The sequence below is a fragment of the Aspergillus steynii genome (genome assembly GCF_002849105.1).
Source record: "Aspergillus steynii IBT 23096 chromosome Unknown P170scaffold_7, whole genome shotgun sequence".
Lineage (NCBI taxonomy): Eukaryota > Fungi > Ascomycota > Eurotiomycetes > Eurotiales > Aspergillaceae > Aspergillus > Aspergillus steynii.
Genome location: NW_020194404.1, coordinates 2888874 through 2913285, shown reverse-complemented (window position 1 = coordinate 2913285; position 24412 = coordinate 2888874). Strand labels below are relative to the sequence as shown.

Here is a 24412-nt window from a genome sequence, read left to right as displayed (position 1 = left end):
TGTGGAAAAGCCTTACGGTCTTACAGAGCGCTATGGGCACGTTGTACGCTTGTTTATTACGCGTACGCTTGAGATGGCCTAGTCGCATCTATCCTTGCCATCAGGGATGCAACCCAAGGCGGAAGGCTCCTTTGCTTCTGAGAGGCTTGCCCGAAGAGGGAGAAAAGCCGGTGGGAAAGCACGAGGTCGTGGGCGTGGCACCGTCCTGCGCGGCCTGACACACAATTGGTTTCTACCAGGGAGAGTTAGCGCACTCCCTCGTAGTGAGCTTAGCATGGTTGGCTCACTCCAATGGTCATTGTTTCGAGCACCGCTGTCATATGGACTCAGGCTAAATCCGACTAAGAAATCTGTCCGGGGTCAAGGCGCGGGGACTGAATCGTCCGGGGTAAAGCTGGCCGAGCCCATAGCCCGCAGAGGAGATAATCACACCAAGCCGTGTCTAACTCTGGGATTTGAAGATACATTATCTTCGTTTATTCCGCCTTTCAAACTACCCTCACTGAGCACGGTGTTCTTCAGCGATAGGGATTAAGCATCATGGGCATTTGGCTTCAGGTTCGGATGCCAGCGTTCGAAAACATGCTTAATAGATCAAGTTTGCTAAACATTCGCCCTTTGGGTTCGATACCTGGATTCAAGCACAGCGCGGGCTAATAATTAGCGCTTACCCTCTTCCAGCCCCTCGGTTCAATTGGCTTGCTCGTTATGATAGGCTCAACAGAATTCAACCACACTGACAGGGAATCAGGAGGACAAGAAAAGGAGGAAGGATTCTGGACTCCATCCAAAGGAGGGAATTCTCCAGCGGAAGGAACGCCACATCCACCACTAAATTACCAAGTGACGCTGCGACCGTAGCCCCCGGAAAGGGGACCCTCGTGAATGCAGGTATTGGGTTCGGGAGGTCAAGGTCCGGAGCAAGCTTCACTCAATTGAGTTAAGATCAGGATCACTATCACGGTCGTGTTGTCGCCGGTATAAAGATCTGAGACCCCCCGCACCCCAGTCGTGTCTGCCTCTCTTTTGTCCACACGTTTCTCCCAGAAATCGTCAACATGAAGAGCGACATCACAGAGAAGGAGACGTCAGCGACGGAGGTCGAGGCGCGGCCCGCCTCCACGGGCGGACCTGTTTACGATGCTGGCGAGAAGGTCGACTACGACAGAACGGGCGCAATCGAGGCCGAGGAGGCAGAACATAATATGTCTGTACTCGATGCTGTCAAGGCCTATCCCGCTGCCAGTTGGTGGGCATTCACAATGTCATGCACTATTGTTAGGTCTTGCCCCACGATAGACAGATCACTTACTAACGTGGCGATAGATCATGGAAGCATACTGTGTTTTCTTAATGGGACAGTTCGTAGCCACAGCTCAGTTCGCCGAAGACTTTGGTGTATGGAGCGAAAAAAACCAAGAGTGGCTTATCGAAGCTTCATGGCAGTCAGCATTTCAGTGTAGCGGGCCAATTGGTGCCTTCATCGGTGTATTCATCGCAGGTCCCATTACCAGTTGGATTGGATATCGATGGGCGACCATTGGCGGTCTCATGTTCTTGAACGCCTTCATTTTCATCTTCTATTTCGGCAACAGCCAGGGGATGTTTTTCGCGTCCCAGATTCTGGAAGGCATCCCGTGGGGCATTTTTATCGCCAACGCACCCGCCTACTGTTCCGAGATTGTGCCAATGAGATTGAGAGCCCCAGCGACACAAATGTTGCAGATGTTCTGGGCGATTGGACAGATCATAGTCGGCGGTATCACCTACCACTACCAATCCAAGCCTGACTCGTCATCATACAGGTTCGTCCTCTTGAGATTTCATCGACGAGCATTGTACTAACAGCCATCCCAGAGTTCCCATTGCACTGCAGTGGATGTTTCCCACTCCTCTCGCCATCCTAATCTTCATTGCGCCGGAGTCTCCCTGGTGGCTTGTACGACAGGGCCGTCTGGCTGAGGCAGAGAAGGCTGTGAAACGCCTTGGACGGGCGAGTGCAAATGACAATCCCGCTGACGCAGTCGCAATGATGCGTCGCACGATCGAACTCGAGAAGTCTGAGAAGAAGCCCAGTCTCATTGAACTGTGGAAGGGTACGGATCTCTACCGCACATTGATTGTGTGCGGTGTGTACGCATCCCAGAATCTGACGGGCAACCTGATTGCCAACCAATCGGTTTACTTTTTCAAACGTGAGCTCGACCCCTTTCTCGCAATCCCATAGCAAAACTAACACCAGCTTAGAGGCCGGCATGGCAGACAACACCGCATTTGCACTGGGTCTCATCACTTCTGCCCTTCAGTGGATCATGGTCATGCTCTCTTGGGTGCTCACCACATACATGGGCCGACGCACCCTCTATGTGTATGGTCAATTTATCAACTGCGCATTTCTGGTCATACTCGGTATCGCAGCGTCAGTTGGAACTAGTACGGCGGCTAGCAACGCGCAAGCATCACTTGGTTTGATTGTCTCAGTCTTGTTCTGCTTAGGACCCGCCCCTGCCTCATGGGTCATCATCGGCGAGACATCATCCGTTCGGCTCAGGCCACTGACAACTGGTATCGGCCGAGGCGCATACTACATCGTCAATATCCCTTGCATCTTCCTGTCCAGCTACATGCTCAACGCTGATAAGTGGAACCTGGGCGGCAAGAGCGGCTACGTCTGGGCTGGTACCGCCTTCATCTGCACCGCCATGGCTTGGCTCTGGGTTCCAGAGATGAAAGACCGATCCTTCCGTGAGATCGACATTCTGTTCAAGCGTCGTGTCCCGGCTCGCAAATGGAAGAAGACCGTCGTCGATATCCGCGACGATGAGTAGATGGAGGTTTTGCTGCTCGGAGAAGCCTGGGCGGTACTGCTTGTGCAGGCGTGGATGGCAGAGACATGCCTTTGACTAGATACTTACAGATAATATGTTTTCAATATCAGTTGAATGGGGGTCCTGACAGAGCAGGATCCCTGGGTTTGGTTTATTTCGTATATCTGTTATATAAGCCTGTTGTCGTACTGCTCTCTGGCCGAGTGCAATCTAATCACTTCATCCAACTTACACCTCAGAGCACAGATCACGGTTTAAAGCAGATATCGAGGGAATATATGTGGGTCTGAAGACAGAGATGCAGAGCATCGAGACGGTAGAGAAAGGGCAGTAAGAGTCAGTCGACACTGATTACATTATGACGTGTGATGGTTTGGAGGAATTCGTCGGATTATGCAGTAGAAGGAAGGGGGTTCTATCTGACCTGGAATTTGTATGTACGTACATGATGAGATAGAGAATATCTACATGAAGAATCAACACTTACTGGATACTTTACTATGGCAAATAAATTGCCCGCGCCTCCATCTTAAAGCTAACAGATCCAGCCGTTATCTAATATGTCTCGCTATCAACAACTTGAATTCATCAAGCGACATCGTCCGCCCTTCAAAGTAGATCTCTCCCGGGTTTGCCACCTTCACCGGAGGTGGAACATACAGCCAGTCATGCTCAGTATGACAGATCTTAGAGAGGTTACCTCGCTTCATCCGACTAAAACACTCACTACATAGGTCGGCCTGGCAGTAACGACAAACGTGTGCATTAGTCCAGTTCCCCCAGCTCCGTCGACATCCATCGCAGTACCAGACGCCGTCTCCACTAGTGAAATGCCACGGCGTCGCCATGCGATTGTCCAATGTAGATCTCGGCGACAATGAGACGGTCTCATCAACATCTATGTCATCGCTGTTGTCGAAATTAGACAGCTCACCTTCAATGACATTGTGGTGCGTGTATAAAATGGCACAGGCGTATGAGTCCAGGCCAGCACGGGCAAGTACATGTGCCAATTCAAACCAGGCTGTTTGATCATTTTCTGGGTCATCGTCCGAGAGTAGAAGCAGGTTGCTTCTGACGTAAGGCCGGAAGTAGGTTCGGGCTTCGTCGTCACGGCCCTGCAAACGATGCCAGACGCCCATATACATAGCAGAATTATTAGCCAAAATGTCGCTCGGTTTCTGCTCCAATGCCATCGCAGTATGTTTGGCCAACCCATCCAAAGCTTGAATATAGGCGTCTCGAGCGGTGGAGTCTTCTTCCTTGAGAGCCTTTGCAAAGAGATTATACGAGTAGGAACTCTCGACGTTGCGTTTGCAGTAGCGAATCTGAAAGTTGGCATCAGACGTTGACATGACGGGGAAGTCCATGATGCGTTGCCATATATCCATAGCCTGTTCTTCCTTGCCACTATACTTATTGTACAACTCGGCGAGGCAAGTGTCCAAAGCCAAGGCAAGCACGGGTAATCTTCGGCGTTTAGCGGCGCTGATGGCCGTCTGATAGGCATTTTCAAGCCATTCAAGTTCGCCCGCTTTGTGAGCTACAGCTGCACAGGTATTAAAAAAGGAGCCCCGAGACCAACAGTAAGAGAACAGACATTCCGTCATGCGCGTAATGTCCTCGCCCTCAATCTCAGTCTCAAGGCTTTTGAGCAGGGTGATTATTTCTGTATGATTTCTTTCATCAAGCTCGCCCAGCAGCTGCACACACATCTGAAAGTTTTTATATCGCCGATTGGAGTTCTCAAACGCCTTACGATAATATACTAAGGCATTATAAGGATCGGCTAATGCGACGTAACAAGTGGCTATCTCTTCGCAAGTGTCGCTGAGGCTGTCGCGGTTCGCCCGATCCGATCCCTCCTCGTTACCGCACTTACCCTCAGCAAGCAAATCCTCCACGTAGGCTTCGTCAAACTTGAGCATCTCTAAGGCTCGTACGTAATTTCTCTGCTTCATATACGCTTTTGCCATGCCCTCACGGGCAGTCCAGAGCTTGTCGTCGACCTCCAATGCTCTCGCAAATTCGTCAATGGACGCTTGATAGTACCCGTAAGCCCGGAGACACATGGCCAGGCGTCGATGCCAATTAGCAGAATGTTCGAGTGGCAGCCATTCGGCGGCTCTGCGGATTTCTTCGACGGTGGGTGTCTCATTCGACACGTCATCATGAGCAGTTTCGTCCAGCAATCTGATCACTTGTAATACGGTTTTCACGCACACTTCGGGGTCCCAGTTGTCCTCACGCAGCCATTCTTTCGCCGCCAGCGTTGCTGCCGATCTGTATAACTCGCCGGGTTGGTCAATAACACATAAAAGCCACTCTTTCGTCTCATCGTCCAGGGTCTCGCGACTCGCTCGGTCTGTAAGGAAAGCAACGATGGGATCCAAGCTGTCGCGAGTGACAAAGTCAGAGGGCTTGTGGGACAGCCAGCATTTTGTGACCGTCTCATCTCGGAACATCTTCACGAGTAATAATGCAATGGCTTGCTTGTCAGACGGGGCGATCTGCTCGATAAACGGAACCGCCTGCAGAAGATGATCGTCCCACGCACTAAGTGCATATGACTCCATGGACTCGCTATCTTCTGGATCTAGCGGCGCTCTGAGACCACATACCATTTCCAAACAAAACTTAAGCGTGTGAACGCGGGCCTCGACAATTTGTACGCCGAGGGGGGTGCAATCGCCTCCGCCAGGCACCTTGCCGCGCGTTGAGTCGCGGAAGAAATCACCAATGGACGCATGACAGAACACAACATTGGTGGTGGAGGGGCTGGAGTCAAAATCCGTTTCATTCTCGATGTCCTCCAGGCCCTCGTCGTTGATCCGCTCGCTCTCTACCTTGTACAAGCCGCTGCTGTCGCCTTGCAGATCTGCCGTGGTCAACCCATCCTCGCGAACCAGCGTGAAGAACGAAGCATACTGCTTGCGCAGCATATTTTCTAGATTAAATACACCATCACCTTCGGCAGAACGGATTCTGAGGAGGGCGTCGAGCTCGCCTAGGGTGAGGGGTCGCTGCGCGCACGTCACCCATGCCAACATCTCGTTCAAATCGTCGGGTTCTTCGTCTTTCAGGAGCACACTGAAATTTTCCAAGACATGGCATAGCATTTGGTCCAACCCTCGCGGTGCTTTGGTCAGTGCCTCTTGAATGCCGCTAGCCCGCGTCTTCTTGCTCAGCTCTCGCAACATCAGGTCGACCCACACAAACATGCCCTGGGCATTCTGGGTCAGTGTTTCCTCGATCTCTTCGCGCAGGGCTTTCGGGGCGCGGCTAAGCACCCGCGACTTCTTGATACTCGTTTCAACGTAGTGGGCGATGTCGCGGCTGTTCTTGCGCCAGTCCACGTGAATCGTAGGCAGCGACTCGTCAAGTGCGTCGGCGAGGTCGTCAAAGATCTCCGGTCGGCCTACCAGCACGACGTGAATCTTCATGCTACGAGGGTCCGCGCGTCGAAGGTCGGAAAGCAGCTCCAGAAAGGTTTGACGGTCTTCTTGGAAGGTTTCATCTACGCCGTCAAACACGAGGAATACGCTGCTCTCCGCAGCGGTGGTGCCGGTGAAGTAGTTGAGGAACAGCGTTCGCCAGGCGCTCTGTATGGTTTTCACATCTTGCGAGGAGTGGCAGTTCTGCAGGATATACTTTTGATACAGAGGATCATTCTGGTAGATCTGGTAGGCCAGGTCACGCAATGCCCGGTGGAAGCTCCGGGTCTCCGGGTTGCTGTCCTTGAAGAAAAAATACCCGATCGACGTCCTGGACGGGTGGTTGACTCCCTGCGGATGCATCTCTTGCAGGAACGATATGATATTCTCTGAGAGGAAGCTCTTGCCACTTCCCGGGTTGCCCGACACCCACAGGACAGGGTTCTTCTGGTCAGTCCAGGCGCGAAACAACTGCTCCGTGCGAATCCAATTGCCAGTTCCCGGCACACGGCGCTTGGCGATGTCATTGTATATATCCAGCGGGCTCACCGACGGCTCGAGAATCCTCTTGATCGTGCCTTGGTGCTGCAGGTCCTCTCCGCCGGATCCCCCGGTTGAGACGATGGCCGACATGACTCCTTTGATTTCTTCGCGCATCTCCTGGCGGAACTCCTCCTGACCCATCGAGATGTTCTGCACGCCCAGGCTCACCTCGTCAATCTTGACAATACCCTCTTTCACGGCCATACTCGTCTCGGTCACGCTCACAGCGATACCGGCCACGGCCTTGCCAGTCCTTTTTGACTCCGTCAGCGTTTCGGCGCCCACCAGCCGATGCTCGCTCTGGCACTGTTTCTCCAGCTTGCCGACCAGCCCCTGTAGAGTTTCATCCCGACCTAGAAGACTGTTCTTGCCAAAAGCCAACACACGACCCAGTGATCCAGCTCGGACTACCTTTGTCGATCGCGCAAAGATTTCCAGCAAGGTGGCTAGGATCTCCGCCAGCTTGGCCTGCAGCTCTGACGGCAGGTCCTCGCGATTGTACACCTGTAATCGCACCAGGAAATCTTTCAGCGTGCCGAACAGGTCGGCTATAGCATCGTACGAGGCGGACACGCCGTGGGCGGCGCTGACGAGGTACATGGCGGCGCCGAAGCAAAGCGAACTGGGCGGGAAAGCCATCGAAGCAGCCCCGGCGGCCAGGTTGCCCACCAGCTCGATTGGTTTGCAGGCGGCTTGCAAGGAGTCAAACACCAGAGAGCGCTTCTCGCGAAAGTGCTTGAAATCCTGGTTTTGGGTGTCCAGCATACCCATGAGGTCTGTCGTAGAGACAGGATGCGGCGCCGAGGGGTTGTCAAGGTCAATCTCCGTCAGCGTCCGGTATCGCTCTTTGGCCTGGTTCCAGATGGCCTGAAACTGAGAGCCCTTTTCCATGGCTACAATAGCGAGATCGTCGTGTCCTAAAGGCGATGGCAACAGTGAGGGGTTGATCAGAAGGGCAAGGGGAGGATGCATACGCAAAAGGAAGTCCGAATTATTGACTTGAGACGGCACAGACGAGGGGCATTTGATCAAATGGCCGACATGATGCTGTTGTGGCGACGCTAGGCAGAAGGGGGCCTCGTATACACGCCTCCACGCAAACAACACGATCTGAGACGAGGCTTCGCACCCAAAGGCCCTCTGCCAGAGGATAAAGGCAAGCTTTCGATATGGGAAGTCGGTCAGCTCGCTCTCTATTCGCTCCATCCCGGACACGAAGCGGCCTGAGGGGGAGGCAGTATTGGTTGTCCGTCCAGCTCTGGCATGGGTGGCATTTCCCGCAGGAAATTCGGACGCGAGGCTGAAGATTCGGCTGAAATTACCGACGCTTTCTGACTCCTGTCTGCATTGATCCTTGTCCGATTCTTCTCATGCCACACTATTTCCGAAAGCCAAGGCGATCGTGTATATGATTTCGAATTCACGCAAGCTGTATCTCGGTTCGGCCGTTGAGGATGGGCCAGAGATCTTCCTCTGCGATCTAGATCCGTGAGAGAATCTATCCTCCAGGCGCGATCCGACGATGATCTCCTGTGCCTACTCCACATCGGCCCACGGTTGATTCAAATGATCCCCAATTCCCCCAGCCGATGTCATTGACGAGGGTTCGGTCACGTTTCTCGCCAGAAACCAAGCTTCCTAGCGGTGCGATGTCCTCCGAGGCCCTCAATCACGCCAAAAGGGGCGAGGAAATGAGATCGGACCTCCCAGGCCGATCAGAGGCCAATGCCCCCTGAGCGAGATCCTTTCCCACGTTCCCAATTTTGGGGTTCCTGGGAAGTTTGGTTCGGTCTCTGTGGATTCTCTGGATTCCCCGAAATTTCCCCGTCATGATGGATTCTTCCACTCGCGCCAGACGAGCTCGGTTAAATGCCTCTCGATTGGACCTTGCCGGCGAGGGAGCATTATCTCGACTACTAACGCTTTTCATACGCCGTGTTACTCCATGAACGTGCGCTTTTTCCTTTCAGTGAGCCCTGGCACCAAGTCAAAGAACCTCGGTCCCCAACGGATTCAACCATAGATCTCGCTGGCGTTGGATCGGTCGCATTTCTAGGCCCACCGAAAAGATCGGGCTCGGGATCGACCGCCAATCGCCCTGACCCGACAGCTGCGGAAATGAAGTTCCACCAAGGGTTGATTCCAGGGGACTCCTCAAAATACAGACTCCCAATGTCTATGGATGTGGTGACCTCACCATCGACGGAACTCGATTAAGTTCACCCGGCGATCTACTGTCTGCCCATCAACGGACAGTCGGTTTCGGAGAACCGAAACGGGGGCTCGTCGATCCATCATCTCGTGTCGCAAATCCCCGATTAGGAAGTTCCTTGAGCTCCGGCATGCTTTGGTCTATCAACCCCTGGGGTTCACCGCGAGTGGGGTCGACCAGGTTTCAAGCTCGAGCGTTCTGCTAGCTCCTAGTCCGCTGCCTCTCCACGACAGAGCTCGTTCTCATGTGTACGGTGGTTCGCAATGATACATTGATCGTGCGGTGAGCGGATGAATTCGGGTCACTAGCTAAATACATGGCGGTGCAAAAAGACCAAAGCAGGGAAAGAAACTATACATATGGTGCTCTAAGCGATCATGAGCATAAACAACGGGATACTCAATACCGATTCCCATCCGAGACGGCAGTGTCGCCAACCGGCCAGAGCGGCGGCGGCTGCAGATAAGACACCTTGGACGGCGAAGGGGACCCTACTGAATAGACATCGTACGGCCCTATCCACGCTGGATAGCCCTCGAGTAGAAAATTGGTTTCCGCTCCATATATTCCCAGCCCCTCATTCTCTTCACCGTCTCCGGACACAATGTGCCTCCCGGGTTGAGTCCCGCGAGAAGATTTGCTTCGCTGGACGCCAATCCGGGGAACGGTCGGTCGGGCTTCTGCGGTTGGGTTGGACTCTATGCTGGCTTTTGGGTAGCCCATTGAGGGAACGATAGGTGGATGTCTCAATGATGACAACAGCGGATCCGTGCTCGTCGCGGGGGCAGAAGCCGCGGTCCCGAGGCCAAGGGGATCGAAACATGCAGGCCACCGATATACTGATCCTCCTGGTTCATGCTGTGTTCCTGAGGGGAAACGAGCTGGCTGCGAGGGGAGTCGACAGCCCGAAGGATCGCGTCGAACTGTCTCAAAGCCAATACCACTTTCTGGGATGGATTGTGTGTAGGCTAGAGGCTGGATGAAAGAGCTGGCGGGGGGGAAGCAGGGGGCTTCCGCACATGCTGGAGTAGACAGTCCTTGCGAGGCCAAGGGAGAGAGAGATGTTGTGTCGGGCAAGTGGGATTGAGATGTCCCAACTCCCCTGCCAGGGTGATGATGCCCCGTTTCCGGCGAGCGCAATGTTGAAGAATCATCGCTGGTCGGCCTTTTGTTGGTCGACCACTTCTTGCGAGACGGTTTAGTGACATGCCATTTCTTCAGTCGACTTCTGAGCTGTGTCTCACTAGAACCCAAGGAATTAGCAATCCCTCTGCCTGCGGACGAAATCCGACATACCTGGGGTGGAAGTCCTTTGACTGCAGTGCCCTGATGACCTGCTTCAGGGGCCATTCCTCTTCTTCGTATAGTTTGGTGATCAACACGCGCTTGGTCTCCCAAATCCTAGACGGTATTGTGCTTTTCATGATGTCAAGCAAGGGAGATGCGCAGGCAACAGGCTTGGTGATCCGATCCAAGTGCGAAGTGCGCCACGGGGTTTATATATATCTCCCTTTGGTAGCGGATCAAACACATGGGACGCAGACTCTGGTGAGAAGAGTATGGCGATTAAAGTTTGGCTGGAAATGAGACTCCGTGGCAAAACCGCCGTCCACGATCGAGGCAACTAGTGTCAACGCTGGAAACTCTAGACTGTCTCCGCCCTCGTCGCTGGCGAACTGATCCTCTGCGTTCCTCTGCGTTCCTCTGGTATGCTTGCCTGCCCCGCAATATGGATACGAGCTCTTGGAGGATCTCCTCGTGGCCGATGCTACTAGTCAGGGGCTCATCGCCGGGTTCACGCCGTGGCCCGGGTTTCAGTCGGCCAGACTTTGAGGAACTGGTCTCTATTCCTTGAATTACCCGGCGCATCACCCAGGAGGACCATCCCTACCAAGGTGGGTAGTGGATTGGCAGCCCAGCCATGATCCAGGGGTCACTGGGGGCGCGCTCTCCGGTTCGGCCCAATCGCGGGAGATCTTTTTTCGGTCTCAAGATCGGGCATGGATGGTCGTCAACGGGCGTGACGAGCCGTCCCCGTCACATTTCTGGCTGCTCAGTATTCCTGGTCATTGCACATCCGTGAGCTTCTTATCGCCCGGCTCGTAGTCCCCGGCAACGATGTTTCGCCGGGCGGTCGAGGCTGCGTCGAGCCTGGTCCTTCCTTGTCGCCATCAATAGACCCGGAGAGGGGGAGGGAACAATCAGTTTGGCAAGTCCAAAGAATCCATCACGATCAGATGGCGGGATTCTTCACGACTTTATAGAAAGTGGTCGCTGTTCTCATTATTGCGAACCATCGGCGTCAGTTCCCTTCTCGGTAATGCCTCCGGGCCGCGAATGCGCCTCTGCGCGGTTCCACCATTCATCGGCTTTGGTCTACTTAGGATTCTACCGACATCGATGCTTCGTGTCATTGTAGCAGTAGTTAAATCTTCGGGGTGGTCTACAAAGCTAGCGAACCGCCTTGTCAGGTGGTGGCGAGCGCTGACATGGTCGCATACCCCTGTTACTGACGTGCTCTATGGACCTTCGTCTGTCGAAATCCCGGAGTTTGACGAGTGAATTCGGGGCACAGCATGAAGATATTCCTACCACGAGTTACGTTATTTAGTGGGTGACCACACCTGATGGCTACAATGTCGCCTCGTTTATCTTCCCCATCTGAGCTAGTGATAGATCATTCGTTGTCTTGGGCTCTATTCTAGGCATCGTAAACAATGGCAGCCATCGCATCCTTGCTCATCACCCACTGACCCTCATGGACCAAAAGGAGGCGAGGCGAGTTCGAGCATCGAGCCTAGACAGGGAGAGACTCGTGCATGTCAGCATGTTAACTATAACATTCTGCTCTCGCGTCGAACAAGCATGTAATTGCGGTTATTTTCAGACGATGTCGCTCTTCCAAAGCAAAGTAGAGATGCGATCATTGTATAAAACCTCACATCGGCAAAATGGGTTTTCGTCACAAAATCAAGAGGGGAAAGGCAAATCCAATGACAAGGGCAAGACTTACTATTTGGATGAAGATCATGAATCGAGAGACCTTTGAATTCTGAGAGCTGCATGCTCAGAGCATAGACAGACGGATGAGGAGAGGTAGAGGCAACCTTTTATATCTCCCTCAGCCGCAGGAGGTCGCGCGACAATATCTGTCATTATGAATCACTCTAGCTGTCTATTAAGATAAACGCCTATTCGAGGCCAGGTCCGTATTCTAAGAGCCTAGCCCAGCCCCGAGGACTCTTGCGCACTATTCAAATCCTTCCGTGGCTTCGAACAGGCGGAGAATGTCATCTCAAGAGCTTGCATCGACGGTCCAATGAAGCTTTAGACGAGCCATCCTCTCTGCTGCTGTGATACAAATACGTTTCTACAATACAGGCACAAGTTATCCAGCTCCTATACAAAGGCATGGATGTTGTTTCATGCTTCATTCATACCTGTGAAAACTGCTACCTCACGGGTGGAATGCCTAGATGAATGAATGGAAAACAGTGTTACATATGCCATAATGCCTAATAACATATCGTAGAGAGTGAATTGTTGACTGTGCTTCGCTCTCACTGCCATGCCTACAAGAGATGGCTATCCAATATTACCAGGGTCTCTAGAGGCATCATCATTAGGGCCAACTTCAGGTAAAGACAGGTCCAATCAGATAACAACCTCCAATGCCGCCTATGTCGCCAAGTATTTTGGTCCCTACATACATCATTGTTGGTCAGGAACGATGGAAAACCGCTCATTGTCCATCATGTCGGATCATCGTGAGTGACCATGAGTCATTGCTTGGCACCAGCCGACAACGGATTGACCTCGAAGTATACGATGTCCCCACGCCTCATATAACGGTGTATTCCCGGCCATTGTTGTGGAATGTGGGCTTCCTGAGCCTTGTCGAGAAACAGAGATACCCACCTCCACCATTTCGCTGATTGAAGAATGGCGACGATCGCTTATGTCACTTGGCTGCCTATAGCTCCTTCAACCCGAAAGCACACGTCACAGCCTCGTTATCCAGAGCAAATTTTAATGATGCTCAGTCTAAGATTACCGGGGATCCAGTCCCGGGCAGTGCGTAGATGGTGCACTTCAAATGCCCGCACCAATTTAGAACATCTGGATGATTCCCTAGCTTTGCTACATTCTAGGGGCAGCCAGAGAAGTCGTTACCACTGACGCTAGACTATTTGCAGGGACCAAACTCTGTGGGGAAAGCTTTTGCGCGAGCCATCGTATGATGTCTTCTGAGGGAGCCTGCCCTTCTCTTTGGATCCATCTGGGTCTCCGGCCATGTCCCCATCATTGGCGCAAGACCTGCCGCCAAACTGCTGGGTAGCCTACATTGGCACTTGATGGATTGTCGCCCTGTTTAACGAAAAGGGCATGCGCCGTGATAACACTCTACTGGGGACGTGCCTACGAGGCCATCGACCATGATGTCTATAGGTTACCCTACGCACACAACGATTGTGTCTAGTATTCTACCAAAGGTTGGCATCACCAGTACATCCCTATCCAATCAACCCGGCCCAGACAAGAAATCCGCCACGGTACAGACAGATAGCCCTGGATTCCCCAGTGTGGAAAGGCGGTCCGTGGAGTCATGCTGGTGCCCATCAAAGGCAACAGCTGGCACGTCATCCCAAGGGGAAGGAAAGACATGTCTCCATTGTGATATCTCCCGTCAGGTTGTGGTATCTGGTCGTGGTGGGATGGGGTGAGATGATCAATGCGAGTGCCGTCCACATCATTGGTGCTGCATCCGTCAACGTTTCTGAGTCTGGCGATCCAAGGCAAAGCGACAGATGGGTGGAAAACTTGGGGAAAGGCGGATGGATCAGGCCACGGGGTCATTGATAGATAGGTGCGTGATCGATTGCAGGTATCTCGGGCTGTGTTGTCTGATGAAGATCTGGCGCTTGAGTCAGGCAGAGAGATGGTAAGTGCAAGAGTTGAAGCAAAACCAGGCGCATCATTGAAGGGTTTAGCACGGCGATAGGGCGCAGAAATCTGACGATCGAATCGTAGCTCGGGAGATGTCCTGTTCAGTGCAGCTTGGGCACGAAGGAGTTTCTAGAGGGGGGAATCTGTTCTTTTGACCTGCCTTCTTCCTCTGTCCTCGGTTGTCTAGCCCAGACGCCGGAGGGGCAACGAATGAATTCACGATCTGGCGGTCAGCACCCAAGGACCAGGATCGATGCCGAATTTCCGCGGGTTTCGCTTAGCGCCACTGGCGTGGTGGGGCAGCTTGGGTGGCGGTGAGGGAGTTTCCTCGTCGGAACGGTCTGATTGACTGGTTCGGTGATAATCACAAAGCCGTTCTGCGGAGTAGTGAGAGACAGACCCAGCACGGAGCACTGAGCCCCTACTCGTGTCGGCTGGATCGAATCGACTCTTGGATGCTGCCTCCCAAGAGCCCGGCATTATTGAAGAGGTGCGGTGGAGTCCGTACGTGTCCCCGTTGGAAGCGGTCGCCACAGGAAGCTATCAGAATGGGGAGATGGACACATTGCCGCGATCGTCGGAGTCGCCCGGTGCTCAAGGACGAGGAAGATAAGATGATGCTGGAGCTGGATGGGTCCGACACAGCGGAGTAGGGACGGAGGATGCAAGGACCGTTCGATCCGGACGCCAAATCAACTAGAAGGGGGTCAGATGACGGACTAAAATCTTAGATCGACGGCAAAGGAAAGCAGTCTGCCATTTTTAGTTATTCTGGAACCATCACGACGAGAGCTCTGGCAAATGGCCGGCCTGGACGGGCCACGTCGAGCGTAGATGGTTGGAGAATGGAGAGGAACTGACTCTCCGTCGGACTTTCTCGCCAAGTCCTCACGTGCACCCGTCCCGTCCTTTTGCTTTGCCAATTTGCCATCCGCCAGAAAAAAAAGAAAGAAAAAAGAAAGAAACGAAAAATCCCTGGGACTCCCTCACATCCCGCGAACCAGCATGAGCTGGCACACGGCACTCCAGTCGCCCCGTGTTATAAATATGGGTCAATGGCTCGACACTCGACAGGATCTTCGCCCCCTCGAGAAGGTTTTGCATCTTTCTCTTGTCAGCGACTCCTGTTCGTGCATCGCGTTGCCCCCGTCTCCGCTGTGGGCCCCCTCCAGCGTTATCTAATATTGCGACGATCGCCATTCAGACACCCTGCTTTATTTTGGTCGTGTTTTCCCACCTCGTCGACAATCTATCCCTCCCTACCATTCATTTCCTGGATGTCAATTCTGCTTTCGTGATGGCTTTTGACTGCTACTGTGCCATCTGCGGCGTCGGGTTTTCGGGGATGCACGTCGAAGTCCAGTCGGAAACGGCGATGGAGCGCCGGCGAAGGTGGATTGCGAAGAGAACTCGCGCCCTGCAGGCGGGCAAGGACATCAACCAGATCTCCCGCGAGGAAGGGAGCGACGAGGCCCCCATTCGCAGCTACGACCCGCGCATCGTCGGCTCCCAAAAGATCGATTGGCTCTACAAGGCCCACTGTCTGGCCATGAACGAGGATTCAAAGGGGGTGGGAAAGTGAGCGTGCCAGCAACCTCGTCCACAACGGCCTAGCGTAACTGATCTGGTAGAGCGTTTATCTCGGGATCCGGGTACTATGCCGATATGGTAGGTCTCCTTCAGGTTGCTTGCGCGCGTTGAGGACTGAAGCTAACGAGGGCACCGCAGGGAGAATTGGTGGTCAAGGCTGGGCCTGGTAATTTCGAGCAAGCGTGCCCGACGAGCCGTCATACTGACATGATTCCTAGATTCCCCTCGACCCTTTCATCGGGACGTTTACGCATGGTGCGACCACCCCTTCACTCGTGGAACGAAAAGCGTCGGGCTAACCTGCGTGGTTTTTATAGCTATACCCACGGAACAGAAGAGGCCTCCGGCCCCGTCCTTCCATTCCACTCGTGCTGCTTCGAAATTCTCACGCGAACCCTCACCGGATCGGCCAACACTGAAAACCTCAACTTGGATGTCCTCTATCATATCATGGCGACTCTAAGCAACGGATCCTCCTCCGCTCTACAGCTGAGCTACGGAGACGACATCCGCCGTGCTCAGGGCCGATATTGGGAATGCATTCCTGGCGCCGAGGCAAGATATCCCGACTCCGGCTCTACGACGCACCACAAATTAACCGGCTCTGTAGTACTGCGCGACGCACCCCACGAATATCCCCGATTTGGACGCCTTCATAGAAAGCAGCATGACTAGCCACGCCGGCTTGAAGCTCCCCTCCGAAAGCGTCAGCCCTGGCGATCGAAATCCCTCCAGCCCGTTCGGTCGGCTGCCGTTCGAGATCATTGAGCGCATCTGTCTGTACCTGCCGGGTGAATCCCTGAAGGCCTTGACGCAGGCCTCATTGAGTATTCAACTGCTCACGCAGGATAACTTCTTCTGGAAACAATTTATGGAATGGGATATGCCTTGGTTCTGGGAATTACACACGAGTCAAGCCCGGAAGAAAGCCCCGGAAGATCTCAATTATAAGCGGCTATACTTGTGGCTGGATAGTATGACGACGCCTCGGTACGGCATGGACGATCTGAGCGTCATTGGCGTCGCGAACCGCCGACGTATCTGGGGTGTCTGTGAGCAGCTGGCGCCGCAGTATTACAAGGGATTGCACCAGACACCTGGTGAACTGCCCCAGTGGGGGGCCGTATGTTGACGGGGGAACTCCGCCAGGTGAATACCACATGACCTCGGGAGCATGAATAATCATCCTAACGAGTTGTCCATCCATCAAAGTTTTCCCAACGAGATTGGCTCTTTCGCGGCGGACCAGGCTTGCATGCTTTTCCGGTGTGCTATGCAGATACTTCTTTTGATTTGGTCCGGAAATGAACTTCGTGAGCCCCCTGCGACTTGTGCCTCCGATCAAGCTTGAATACTAAACATTGTATTCAGATATATACCCCAACTTCTGCATGAGCGAACTCGACTTCACAGCGTTGCCATCCTTTCTGTCCTATTCCCATGATCTTCAAACGTGTTTATATTGGCGGTTGCTTTTTATATATCGATAGACTACTAGACATAAATCAACGGTGAATCGACTTCGGGGTAGCTCCCTAGAGCTACCACCCCCAGACCTCAATCTACTTCGAATCGTAAGTCCCGTATAGCTGCTCCTTGAATTTGAGCGTAGGTGTTCCACATGTGCGAGATATCTTGGTTCCTCTCTTCTGCGCCCATCCCTGGAAACTGCGATGTGGCCAAAGCTAGTCAGTCGACGTCCATGCGGGGCAAATCCTCAACGGGTAAGGGAATGATAATTTGACGTCATATCCAGCAAAACGAGGTGTGCGGCCCGTCAGGTCGGGGTATTGTCCTCTCCCATGAACCCGACAGTAACCGTCTACAAGGCTGAAGAGTACTCGGGCCTGTTCCCATCCGCAATGAGGCATATCGAGTCCGCCGGTGTTGAAATTGAACACTGATAAGCTCACACTTAAATATGGGCCATTCCTCGCCGAGTGGGAAAGATCTCAGCTCATACATAAAAATCCGCACATACCTTACCACTTGAAATCATCATGGTCGGACACTGGCACCAGTTGAATGTGGCCGTCATCGGTGGCGGCATTGGTACGTCTACCCCATTCCGTTTTCTCTTTTGCCTTCTCGTATTGTTTCTTTGTTTTTTTTTTTTTTTTTTTTTTTTTTAAGTCATTCCCTTTTTTGGTCTCATCCTTGCTAACGTGCTCGGAATAGGAGGTCTTGCTGCTGCAACGTCTCTTCGCAGGGCAGGCCACAAAGTCACCATTTACGAGCGTGCCGACTACGCAGGCGAAGTCGGGGCGTCGATCAGTTGCGCGGCAAACGGTACTCGGTGGCTCGAGGAATGGGGAGTAGACACCAGCATCGGAAAGCCCGTCGTCCTACAGAAGTTGATCCGTCATGACTGGGGTACGGGCGACGTGCAGGACGTCTACGACTTGTCCGATTACAAGGACCGATGGGGCTATGTATGTGCGGTCCCGATCGTTTTTCTCGCCCCTCCTCTGTACGACATGGCGTGTGTGGTTGAAACTGGACTAATAGGGCACAGGTGTACAACATGTTCCACCGCGTCAACATGCATGAGATGCTGATGGTGTCAGCGACCGGGCCAGGGGAGGGCAAGCCAGCGAAGCTTGTATTGAACCATGCATGCGAGTCAGTAGACCACGAGACGGGCACCATCACCTTTAAGAACAAAGTGACCGTTCGGCATGATCTGATCGTCGGCGCGGATGGTATCGGGGTAAGTGCTCGCTCTGTGCATATGCCATCTGTTTAGCTCAACTAACAGAATCACTTTTCAGTCCGCCGTCCGCCGAACACTCGGCATTCTCCCTGAACGCAAACAGTCGACGTCAACTTGTTACCACTGCGTTGTCGAAACCTCGGAAGTACGCCGCCTGGGTTTGACGGACATGTCTCCGAATAATGCAATCGAGTTTTGGGGAGGCCAGGGAATCGACAAAATTGTGTTCTCGCCATGCCGCAACGGCGAAATCCACTCCTTCTACTGCTTCTTCCCGACCTCGATGAGCGATCACGCCGAGGAAGGGTGGAATTACGAGGCATCACGAGAGCAGCTACTGGCGCCTTTCCCCAACCTGGATCCCAGGCTGCTGGACCTGTTCCGGAATTCCACGGATATAAAACCCTGGCGTCTCTTCGTGCATCAGCCGTACCCTCACTGGCAAAAGGGACGCACGTGTTTGCTCGGCGACGCGGCTCATCCGATGTTGCCGGACCAAAGTCAAGGCGCATGCCAGGCGATCGAAGATGCGGCCGCGCTCGGCCTGGTGTTCAGTCCGACTTACTCCTACACCGAGGACGTCAGTGCTGGCTTGGGTTTGTACGAGAAGATCCGGAAGACTAGAGCTAGCCGGGTGCAAGCAGCGAGTGCGCGCGCGAGGGAGAACATTTCGGAGAGGATTGGTTTCTCCAGTCAGAAGACGAGCCAGCGTTATAAGGTGGCTAACGAGAATCAGAAGTTGACAATCGAAGAGATGAATGAGTCAGTCCCTCTTTCCGAAACTATATATTTCGAGGCACGCGCTAACTGTGGCAGGTACGATATGCATCGCCACGTCGCCTCGAATGCTGCTCCGGAGTATCGTGGTCCAGAATGGAAAAAGCTGGAGGAGGCGTTGAATCGGACAGGTGTGCAGTCAAGGTTGTGAGTTTGGACAAGGGGAATTTGCATGGACGTACATACCACGCATTGTTATCTGTAGATACTTGTAAGGAGCTCTGCTTCATCAGAACATAATCTTATGAGCTTAATAAGTAGACGCGTTGGTAGTGTAACGGTTATCATCCTTGCCTTCCAAGCAAGGGACCCGGGTTCGACTCCCGGCCGACGCAGCATTTATTTTTGATTTTTTTTGGCACTCGACCATCGATCGCCCTTATGGCGGGCGCCCCATGGTTATTTTTTTTTCTTTTTCCCTTTTTGGGGCGATTGAAAAAGATAGAATCGGTATATAAGATCCTTCATTTCATACAGAGGACGCATGACACAACCCACCTCGAAAGACCAAAGAGAATCGCATCTAAACCTAGACCCCAGCCTTGCCTGCGTTCGCTCCAGCCATCCATAATCCATCGCCTTATTAGCAGTTGAGCTTGTCTATAGTAATGTGCAATGATATATTTACATACAAGCTTCCCCGAAGCTCACCCGCCCGGAACCCCCCCGGGTCCAGCCAGCCCCGTGGAAGCGAAAATATCTTATACTATGTAGTCCATAGTACTCCAGTAGAGAAGAAACGTTCCGAACAGCTTTATTGCTGCAAGTCAGACATCCGAATCGGGAAATCCGCAGGGAAAGCGGCGCTGTCCGCATCATGCCACCTTCTGGCAAACCCCACTACACCATGCAATTCAGATCAGGCACAGGAACCTCAAATCTACACAGTAACTTATACCAGGTCCGTACAGCTCCACCTTCAAGATCCGTAAGTTCGAGAAGACATAGAAAGCTGGGGTATATACTTCGGCATTGTTCACTTCCGAGCCCCTCGGGATTAAATACCCCGAACGCAAGCACCAACAACTCGGGTCAATTCAGCCCTTCGACAACGCATCTTTGTATTCTCGTATGTTATTTTGGTTTTGTATTTGGTCTTACATGTTTCAATTTCATCTTCTATATTCCCTAGTGTTCAAGTAATGGCGGTGGCAAAGGCAAAGGTTGCTCGCCTCCACCCAGGTTCCGGGAGGGTCGGCGATGTTGCGCCTACTATTGGGCAGGGTAAAAATTACAGTTAGAGTAAGGTACAGCTTCAGGCAGGTATTGTGATGTCATGGGGTTCAACACTGGTAATGCTTTCGCGTCTTGGCCTTCTTCTTGTTTCTCCCCCTTTCTTCTTTTTTCTTGCTCCCCAAATCACATGACTTCTGGACTTTGCAGAATCTCGGCCGATAGGGTTTTAAAGCCGGCAACTACGGAGTGCTACGCCGGATGCAACAACAAAGCCATCGACTAAATTGAACAGCGTCATAAATTGGTATCAAATTGTTTTTACATGATCAATGGAAATCATAGACCATCGCCCAAGATATTGCAACTAGGTACAAACCAACCGCTAGTCTTCGTTACGTCATTATGAAACCCTTTAAGCAAAGAGAGCATCTCCCAGGCGGTAGTGAACAGCCTTGATCTGGGTGTAGTTCTCCAGCGCGTACGAGCCGAGTTCACGTCCGATACCGGACTCCTTGTAGCCACCGAAGGGAGCCTGCCACGAAATGAGGTTGTAGTTGTTGATCCAGACGGTTCTGTTCCGCAGCATTAGTATTCCGTTGTCTGGCCGGCGTCAACGAAAAAAGGATGTACTCACCCGGCGCGCAGGGCGTTAGAAACGCGGATAGCAGTGTTGACGTTCTTGGTGTGAACGGCAGCGGCGAGACCTAGGGAGATATTAGCCCGCGAACCGATGGCAAAGCAAGGGGGAAAGATCATCTTACCGTAAGAGGTGCTGTTGCCAATCTTGATGGCCTCGGCCTCGTCCTTGAACTTCTGCACGGTGACGACGGGACCGAAGATTTCCTCCTGGGAGATCTTCATGTCGCTGGTGACGTCCGTGAAGACGGTGGGCTGGATGAAGTAACCCTCGTCGCCGTGGCGCTCACCACCGTGGGCCACGGTGGCACCCGACTGCTTGCCGTGGTTGATATATTCCATGATGCGGTCGAACTGGAGCTTGGACACCTGGGGACCCTGGAAGGTATCCTGGTCGAAGGGGTTTCCAAGTTTGTTCTGGGCGGCACGCTCCTTGAAGCGAGCGACAAACTTGTCGTGGATACCCTCCTGGACCAGGATGCGGGAGCCGGCACAGCAGCACTGGCCGTGGTTGAAGAAGATACCGAAGTTGGACCAGGAGATGGCGTTGTCGATATCGGCGTCGTCGAAGACGATGTTGGGGGACTTGCCACCCAGCTCCAGAGTGACCTTCTTCAGGTTGCTCTTGGCGGCCGCCTGCAGGACCTGACGGCCGACCAGGGTGGAACCGGTGAAGGCGACCTTGTCAATGTCCATGTGGCTGGAGATGGCGGCACCGGCGACACGGCCGAAACCGGAGATGACGTTGATCACGCCGGGGGGGAAGCCGGCCTCCTTGATCAGGGTGGCAGCGTAGAGGCCGGACAGGGGAGTCTGCTCGGCAGTCTTGATGATCACGGTGTTGCCCGCGGCGATGGCAGGACCGATCTTCCAGGCCCACATCAGGATGGGGAAGTTCCAGGGAATGATCTGACCGCAGACACCGATGGGCTCATGGCGGGTGTAGACCAAGGTCTCGGGGTTGGTGTCGATGGTCTGGCCGTGGATCTTGTCCGCCCACCCGCCGTAGTAGCGGATGCAGTTGGCAGCGTTGGCCACGTCGATCTTGGCCATGGTGAAGGCCTTGCCGTTGTCGAGAGCCTCAATGGCGGATAGCGTGTCGATGTCGCGCTCCATGAGGTCGGACAGCTTGGTCAGCATGCGACCGCGCTCGTTGGGAGTCACCTGGCGCCAGGTCTCCTCGAAGGCCTTGCGGGCGGCGGCGACGGCGATGTCAACATCCTTCTCGGTGGCCTCGTGCACCGAAGTGATGACTTTCTCGTTGGTGGGGTTGACGGTCTCGAAGGTCTTGCCCTCGGAGCCCTTGACGAACTCGTTGTTGATGAAGCTGCACAGAGAACGGCGTTAGAGATGATGGATGCCCACAGCGACTGTGACCTCAGCCCGAGGATCTTCGAACCAACCGCACAGAGGAAAGAGAAGAGGGAAGAGGGAAAATGGAAAATGGAACAGAGGGGGGAGGAGGGAGTATACATACAGACCCAAAGGCTGCTCGTACTTGACGAGAGGAGTCTCGATGGTGGTAGATAGGGCGGCCATGATGAGAAAGGGGAGTGGAGAGGTAGGATCACAGAGTTCAGGAGAGGAAAGACGATCCAAGGGGAGAGAGAGAAGGAGGAGAGGAGAGGCAGAGGCGATTGAAAGTATTTCAAGGATGGCGCAAAGAGGGGAAGAGGGGGAGAATCAGCAACACCTCCCCAAGGTATCGTGGAACGGGGGGACAGTGATTGGTGAATGGCGCAGCAGCAATTCCGAGCAGCGGGGGCTGTTTCAAATACAGTTCGTATTACACCTCGACCCAAGTGTTACCGTACGGCGGGTCCCACCGGCTGCCCCGCTTTCTCGCTGTTCACCAGACGATCGTGCGGGGGGATGAGATGCATGGCCAGCCAATCACCACGGCGCCTCCCCACCCTCCGGCGTCTGCTGCATGAACGCATGGGCCAGTCCGAGGCTGGAAGGTTTGGATTACGTTACGAGTTACCCAGGGTACCTCTTGTACGGTACTACCGCAGATGCTGGAGGGGAGGACCATTGCATCATCGCTTGTCCGGCTCCACGTGGAAGCGCTTCCTGTGCCACGAAGCCCTTCGTCAGCAGGGCAACCAGGCAAGCCTCTCTCCTCTCGCAACCAGATCCCGCGAGAGAGCGGAGCCAGTCCACCCGCAGTCCTGCCAAGCGGAAGCTAGTGGTGGCAGCAAATTGTGAATCGAGCCCGAACTGGCCGCCACCCAGAATCCGCCGTGGCCATCCAGCGGAAATCTTGCCGGATCTGGATTAAGGGCAGAGACTAATCCGTAATCACCCCGGTCGAGACCTCGGCCTTCGGGTCATTGTGTTTTCCTGCCCACCGGATCCACCGTCGTGCTGATGGTTGACTCGAGTCCCTCGACGGACGTTCCCCTGACTGACAGGCTCTACTCCGGAGTTGACACCGAGCACACCCCTACCTACTCCGGAGACTCCGTGAAAGATCAATCCAAAATTCAGGCAGGACGATCAGCCTGGGGTGATCCCCGTCGACGGGGTAGGTTTCCGTTAGTTCGAGGGCGGAACGTGCGGAACCAGTCACCGCGAGTGGCCAGTTACACCGACCGGATTGCCGATTGCCAAGCTCCTGCAGATTCTTATCTTTGGGATTTCTAAGGCAACGCTCGCTGCGTTGGCAACGCTAGCCGCATCAGCCTCCGGGCCGAGGATGGAAAGCTTGTCAGACAAGAAGGGGACGGACCCCGGGATTTGGAAAACAGAACGAGGATGCGAGCTGGGTGGCCTGGTGGGGGTACGCCGGGAATACGGATTACCCAGTATTACTGTTTACGACGTAGCAGGGTTTTGAACTATGGCACGAGTGTCATCTGCTACTCCAGACCTTACGGACTGTGCCGTGTGGGGACTGAACTCCGGACCACCGGATGCTCCATCAGCCCGGATACGAGCCAAATACAGCCAGTCCATCTGGAATCAGGTCGATCATAAGGTACCTGCGTGGCTGCACTAATATGTGTTCTTCGTAGACTGCCTAGTCGGCAAGCCTCTGCGGTGTAAATCAACCTTTCAATCGTGAACCCTGCCAACCATGCACAATGTCCGAGTAGGCTTGGTGGTTGGTCTGCTGCTTGAAGGACCTGGCGTGGCTACAAAGGATCCTTTGGTCCTGCGTGCTGTGGTCCTTGTGCTACGGCTATAAGTCTCTGTACAGGAAAGCTTAGTCCAGCCACATGGATGCCTTTTGCACATCGTGGTGGATCGACTACGAGTGTCCTGAAACTGAGCAACATCGATAGATCCGTCCACTAGGCACTAACTAGAAAGATTCTCGATTTGCAGCCGCAACTCTACAAGATCAATTGGTGGCGTCATGGTAAAAATCCGCGGCACATCACTATTTAAGGGTAGATGCTGATCTGCCTGCAATCCGCATCCAGTTCATTGAATTTAGGCACGGTTTTCTCGGCCGGTCTCGATATTCGAGCAGTAAATTTACGCCGGAGTATGCCTTAGGTATATCCCAGGGTGGTATGAGACTCGTGGAAGGACTCCTATTTGGCACCTT

The 24412-nt window shown here is 53.5% G+C and overlaps 7 protein-coding genes and 1 non-coding gene across 9 annotated transcripts; 5 read left to right on the top strand and 3 right to left on the bottom strand.

Moving 5' to 3' along the window:
* Positions 1 to 1058: 1058 nt before the first annotated feature.
* On the top strand, positions 1059 to 2902 carry P170DRAFT_390915 (putative MFS maltose transporter; the record flags this gene model as incomplete). Its single annotated transcript, XM_024845923.1, has 4 exons — positions 1059 to 1277; positions 1327 to 1805; positions 1858 to 2195; positions 2248 to 2902. The coding sequence occupies 4 exons, from the start codon at positions 1059 to 1061 to the stop codon at positions 2826 to 2828; spliced, it is 1617 nt and encodes a 538-aa protein (XP_024701623.1). The 3' UTR covers positions 2829 to 2902.
* A 341-nt stretch (positions 2903 to 3243) lies between these two features.
* Positions 3244 to 8011, bottom strand: P170DRAFT_429441 (uncharacterized protein; the record flags this gene model as incomplete). Its single annotated transcript, XM_024847889.1, has 5 exons — positions 3244 to 3252; positions 3316 to 3326; positions 3556 to 4377; positions 4429 to 4497; positions 4711 to 8011. The coding sequence occupies 5 exons, from the start codon at positions 8009 to 8011 to the stop codon at positions 3244 to 3246; spliced, it is 4212 nt and encodes a 1403-aa protein (XP_024701622.1).
* A 1405-nt stretch (positions 8012 to 9416) lies between these two features.
* P170DRAFT_512840 (Clr5 domain-containing protein) lies at positions 9417 to 10546 on the bottom strand (the record flags this gene model as incomplete). The annotated part of the gene is made up of 2 exons (XM_024855031.1): positions 10314 to 10546; positions 9417 to 10260 (listed from the first exon to the last, which is right to left on the bottom strand). Exons 1-2 carry the CDS (start codon positions 10439 to 10441, stop codon positions 9417 to 9419), a joined length of 972 nt encoding a protein of 323 aa, XP_024701621.1. The 5' UTR covers positions 10442 to 10546.
* Positions 10547 to 15078: 4532 nt separating this feature from the next.
* On the top strand, positions 15079 to 16952 carry P170DRAFT_458380. 2 transcript variants are annotated; one of them, XM_024851795.1, is made up of 7 exons: positions 15428 to 15542; positions 15596 to 15632; positions 15693 to 15720; positions 15773 to 15809; positions 15872 to 16109; positions 16165 to 16867; positions 16926 to 16952. In XM_024851795.1, exons 1-6 carry the CDS (start codon positions 15514 to 15516, stop codon positions 16684 to 16686), a joined length of 891 nt encoding a protein of 296 aa, XP_024701619.1. In that variant the 5' UTR covers positions 15428 to 15513; the 3' UTR covers positions 16687 to 16867; positions 16926 to 16952. The 2 variants fall into 2 exon arrangements, with proteins under 2 accessions (XP_024701620.1, XP_024701619.1); XM_024851796.1 differs by lacking the exons at positions 16165 to 16867; positions 16926 to 16952 and having other exon boundaries at positions 15079 to 15542; positions 15596 to 15636; positions 15872 to 15920.
* A 182-nt stretch (positions 16953 to 17134) lies between these two features.
* On the top strand, positions 17135 to 19323 carry P170DRAFT_512838 (FAD/NAD(P)-binding domain-containing protein). Its single transcript, XM_024855030.1, has 5 exons — positions 17135 to 17606; positions 17733 to 17986; positions 18070 to 18264; positions 18326 to 19029; positions 19084 to 19323. The coding sequence occupies exons 1-5, from the start codon at positions 17555 to 17557 to the stop codon at positions 19193 to 19195; spliced, it is 1317 nt and encodes a 438-aa protein (XP_024701618.1). The 5' UTR covers positions 17135 to 17554; the 3' UTR covers positions 19196 to 19323.
* P170DRAFT_t166 lies at positions 19308 to 19379 on the top strand. Its single transcript has one exon. It is a non-coding gene; the product is annotated as a tRNA-Gly (tRNA).
* Positions 19380 to 19778: 399 nt separating this feature from the next.
* Positions 19779 to 20267, top strand: P170DRAFT_263923 (uncharacterized protein). The gene has a single exon (XM_024843103.1). The coding sequence runs from the start codon at positions 19862 to 19864 to the stop codon at positions 20174 to 20176; it is 315 nt and encodes a 104-aa protein (XP_024701617.1). The 5' UTR covers positions 19779 to 19861; the 3' UTR covers positions 20177 to 20267.
* Positions 20268 to 20509: 242 nt separating this feature from the next.
* On the bottom strand, positions 20510 to 22584 carry P170DRAFT_439918 (aldehyde dehydrogenase). The gene is made up of 4 exons (XM_024849947.1): positions 22334 to 22584; positions 20982 to 22183; positions 20855 to 20924; positions 20510 to 20792 (listed from the first exon to the last, which is right to left on the bottom strand). Exons 1-4 carry the CDS (start codon positions 22393 to 22395, stop codon positions 20633 to 20635), a joined length of 1494 nt encoding a protein of 497 aa, XP_024701616.1. The 5' UTR covers positions 22396 to 22584; the 3' UTR covers positions 20510 to 20632.
* Between the last annotated feature and the right edge of the window lie 1828 nt (positions 22585 to 24412).

Excerpts from the sequence above, each read along its gene's own strand:
- P170DRAFT_458380 (XM_024851795.1), top strand. The coding sequence starts at position 15,514 with ATGAACGAGGATTCAAAGGGGGTGGGAAA. Across the intron at positions 15,543-15,595 it reads GATTCAAAGGGGGTGGGAAA|AGCGTTTATCTCGGGATCCG; the intron begins GTGAGCGTGCCA and ends CTGATCTGGTAG. Across the intron at positions 15,810-15,871 it reads CATCGGGACGTTTACGCATG|CTATACCCACGGAACAGAAG; the intron begins GTGCGACCACCC and ends TGGTTTTTATAG.
- P170DRAFT_512838 (XM_024855030.1), top strand. The coding sequence starts at position 17,555 with ATGGTCGGACACTGGCACCAGTTGAATGTGGCCGTCATCGGTGGCGGC. Across the intron at positions 17,607-17,732 it reads CGTCATCGGTGGCGGCATTG|GAGGTCTTGCTGCTGCAACG; the intron begins GTACGTCTACCC and ends TGCTCGGAATAG. Across the intron at positions 19,030-19,083 it reads ACAATCGAAGAGATGAATGA|GTACGATATGCATCGCCACG; the intron begins GTCAGTCCCTCT and ends TAACTGTGGCAG.
- P170DRAFT_263923 (XM_024843103.1), top strand. The coding sequence starts at position 19,862 with ATGCCACCTTCTGGCAAACCCCACTACACCATGCAATTCAGATCAGGC.
- P170DRAFT_439918 (XM_024849947.1), bottom strand. The coding sequence starts at position 22,395 with ATGGCCGCCCTATCTACCACCATCGAGACTCCTCTCGTCAAGTACGAG. Across the intron at positions 22,184-22,333 it reads TACGAGCAGCCTTTGGGTCT|CTTCATCAACAACGAGTTCG; the intron begins GTATGTATACTC and ends TTCTCTGTGCAG. Across the intron at positions 20,793-20,854 it reads TCTAACGCCCTGCGCGCCGG|AACCGTCTGGATCAACAACT; the intron begins GTGAGTACATCC and ends GCTGCGGAACAG.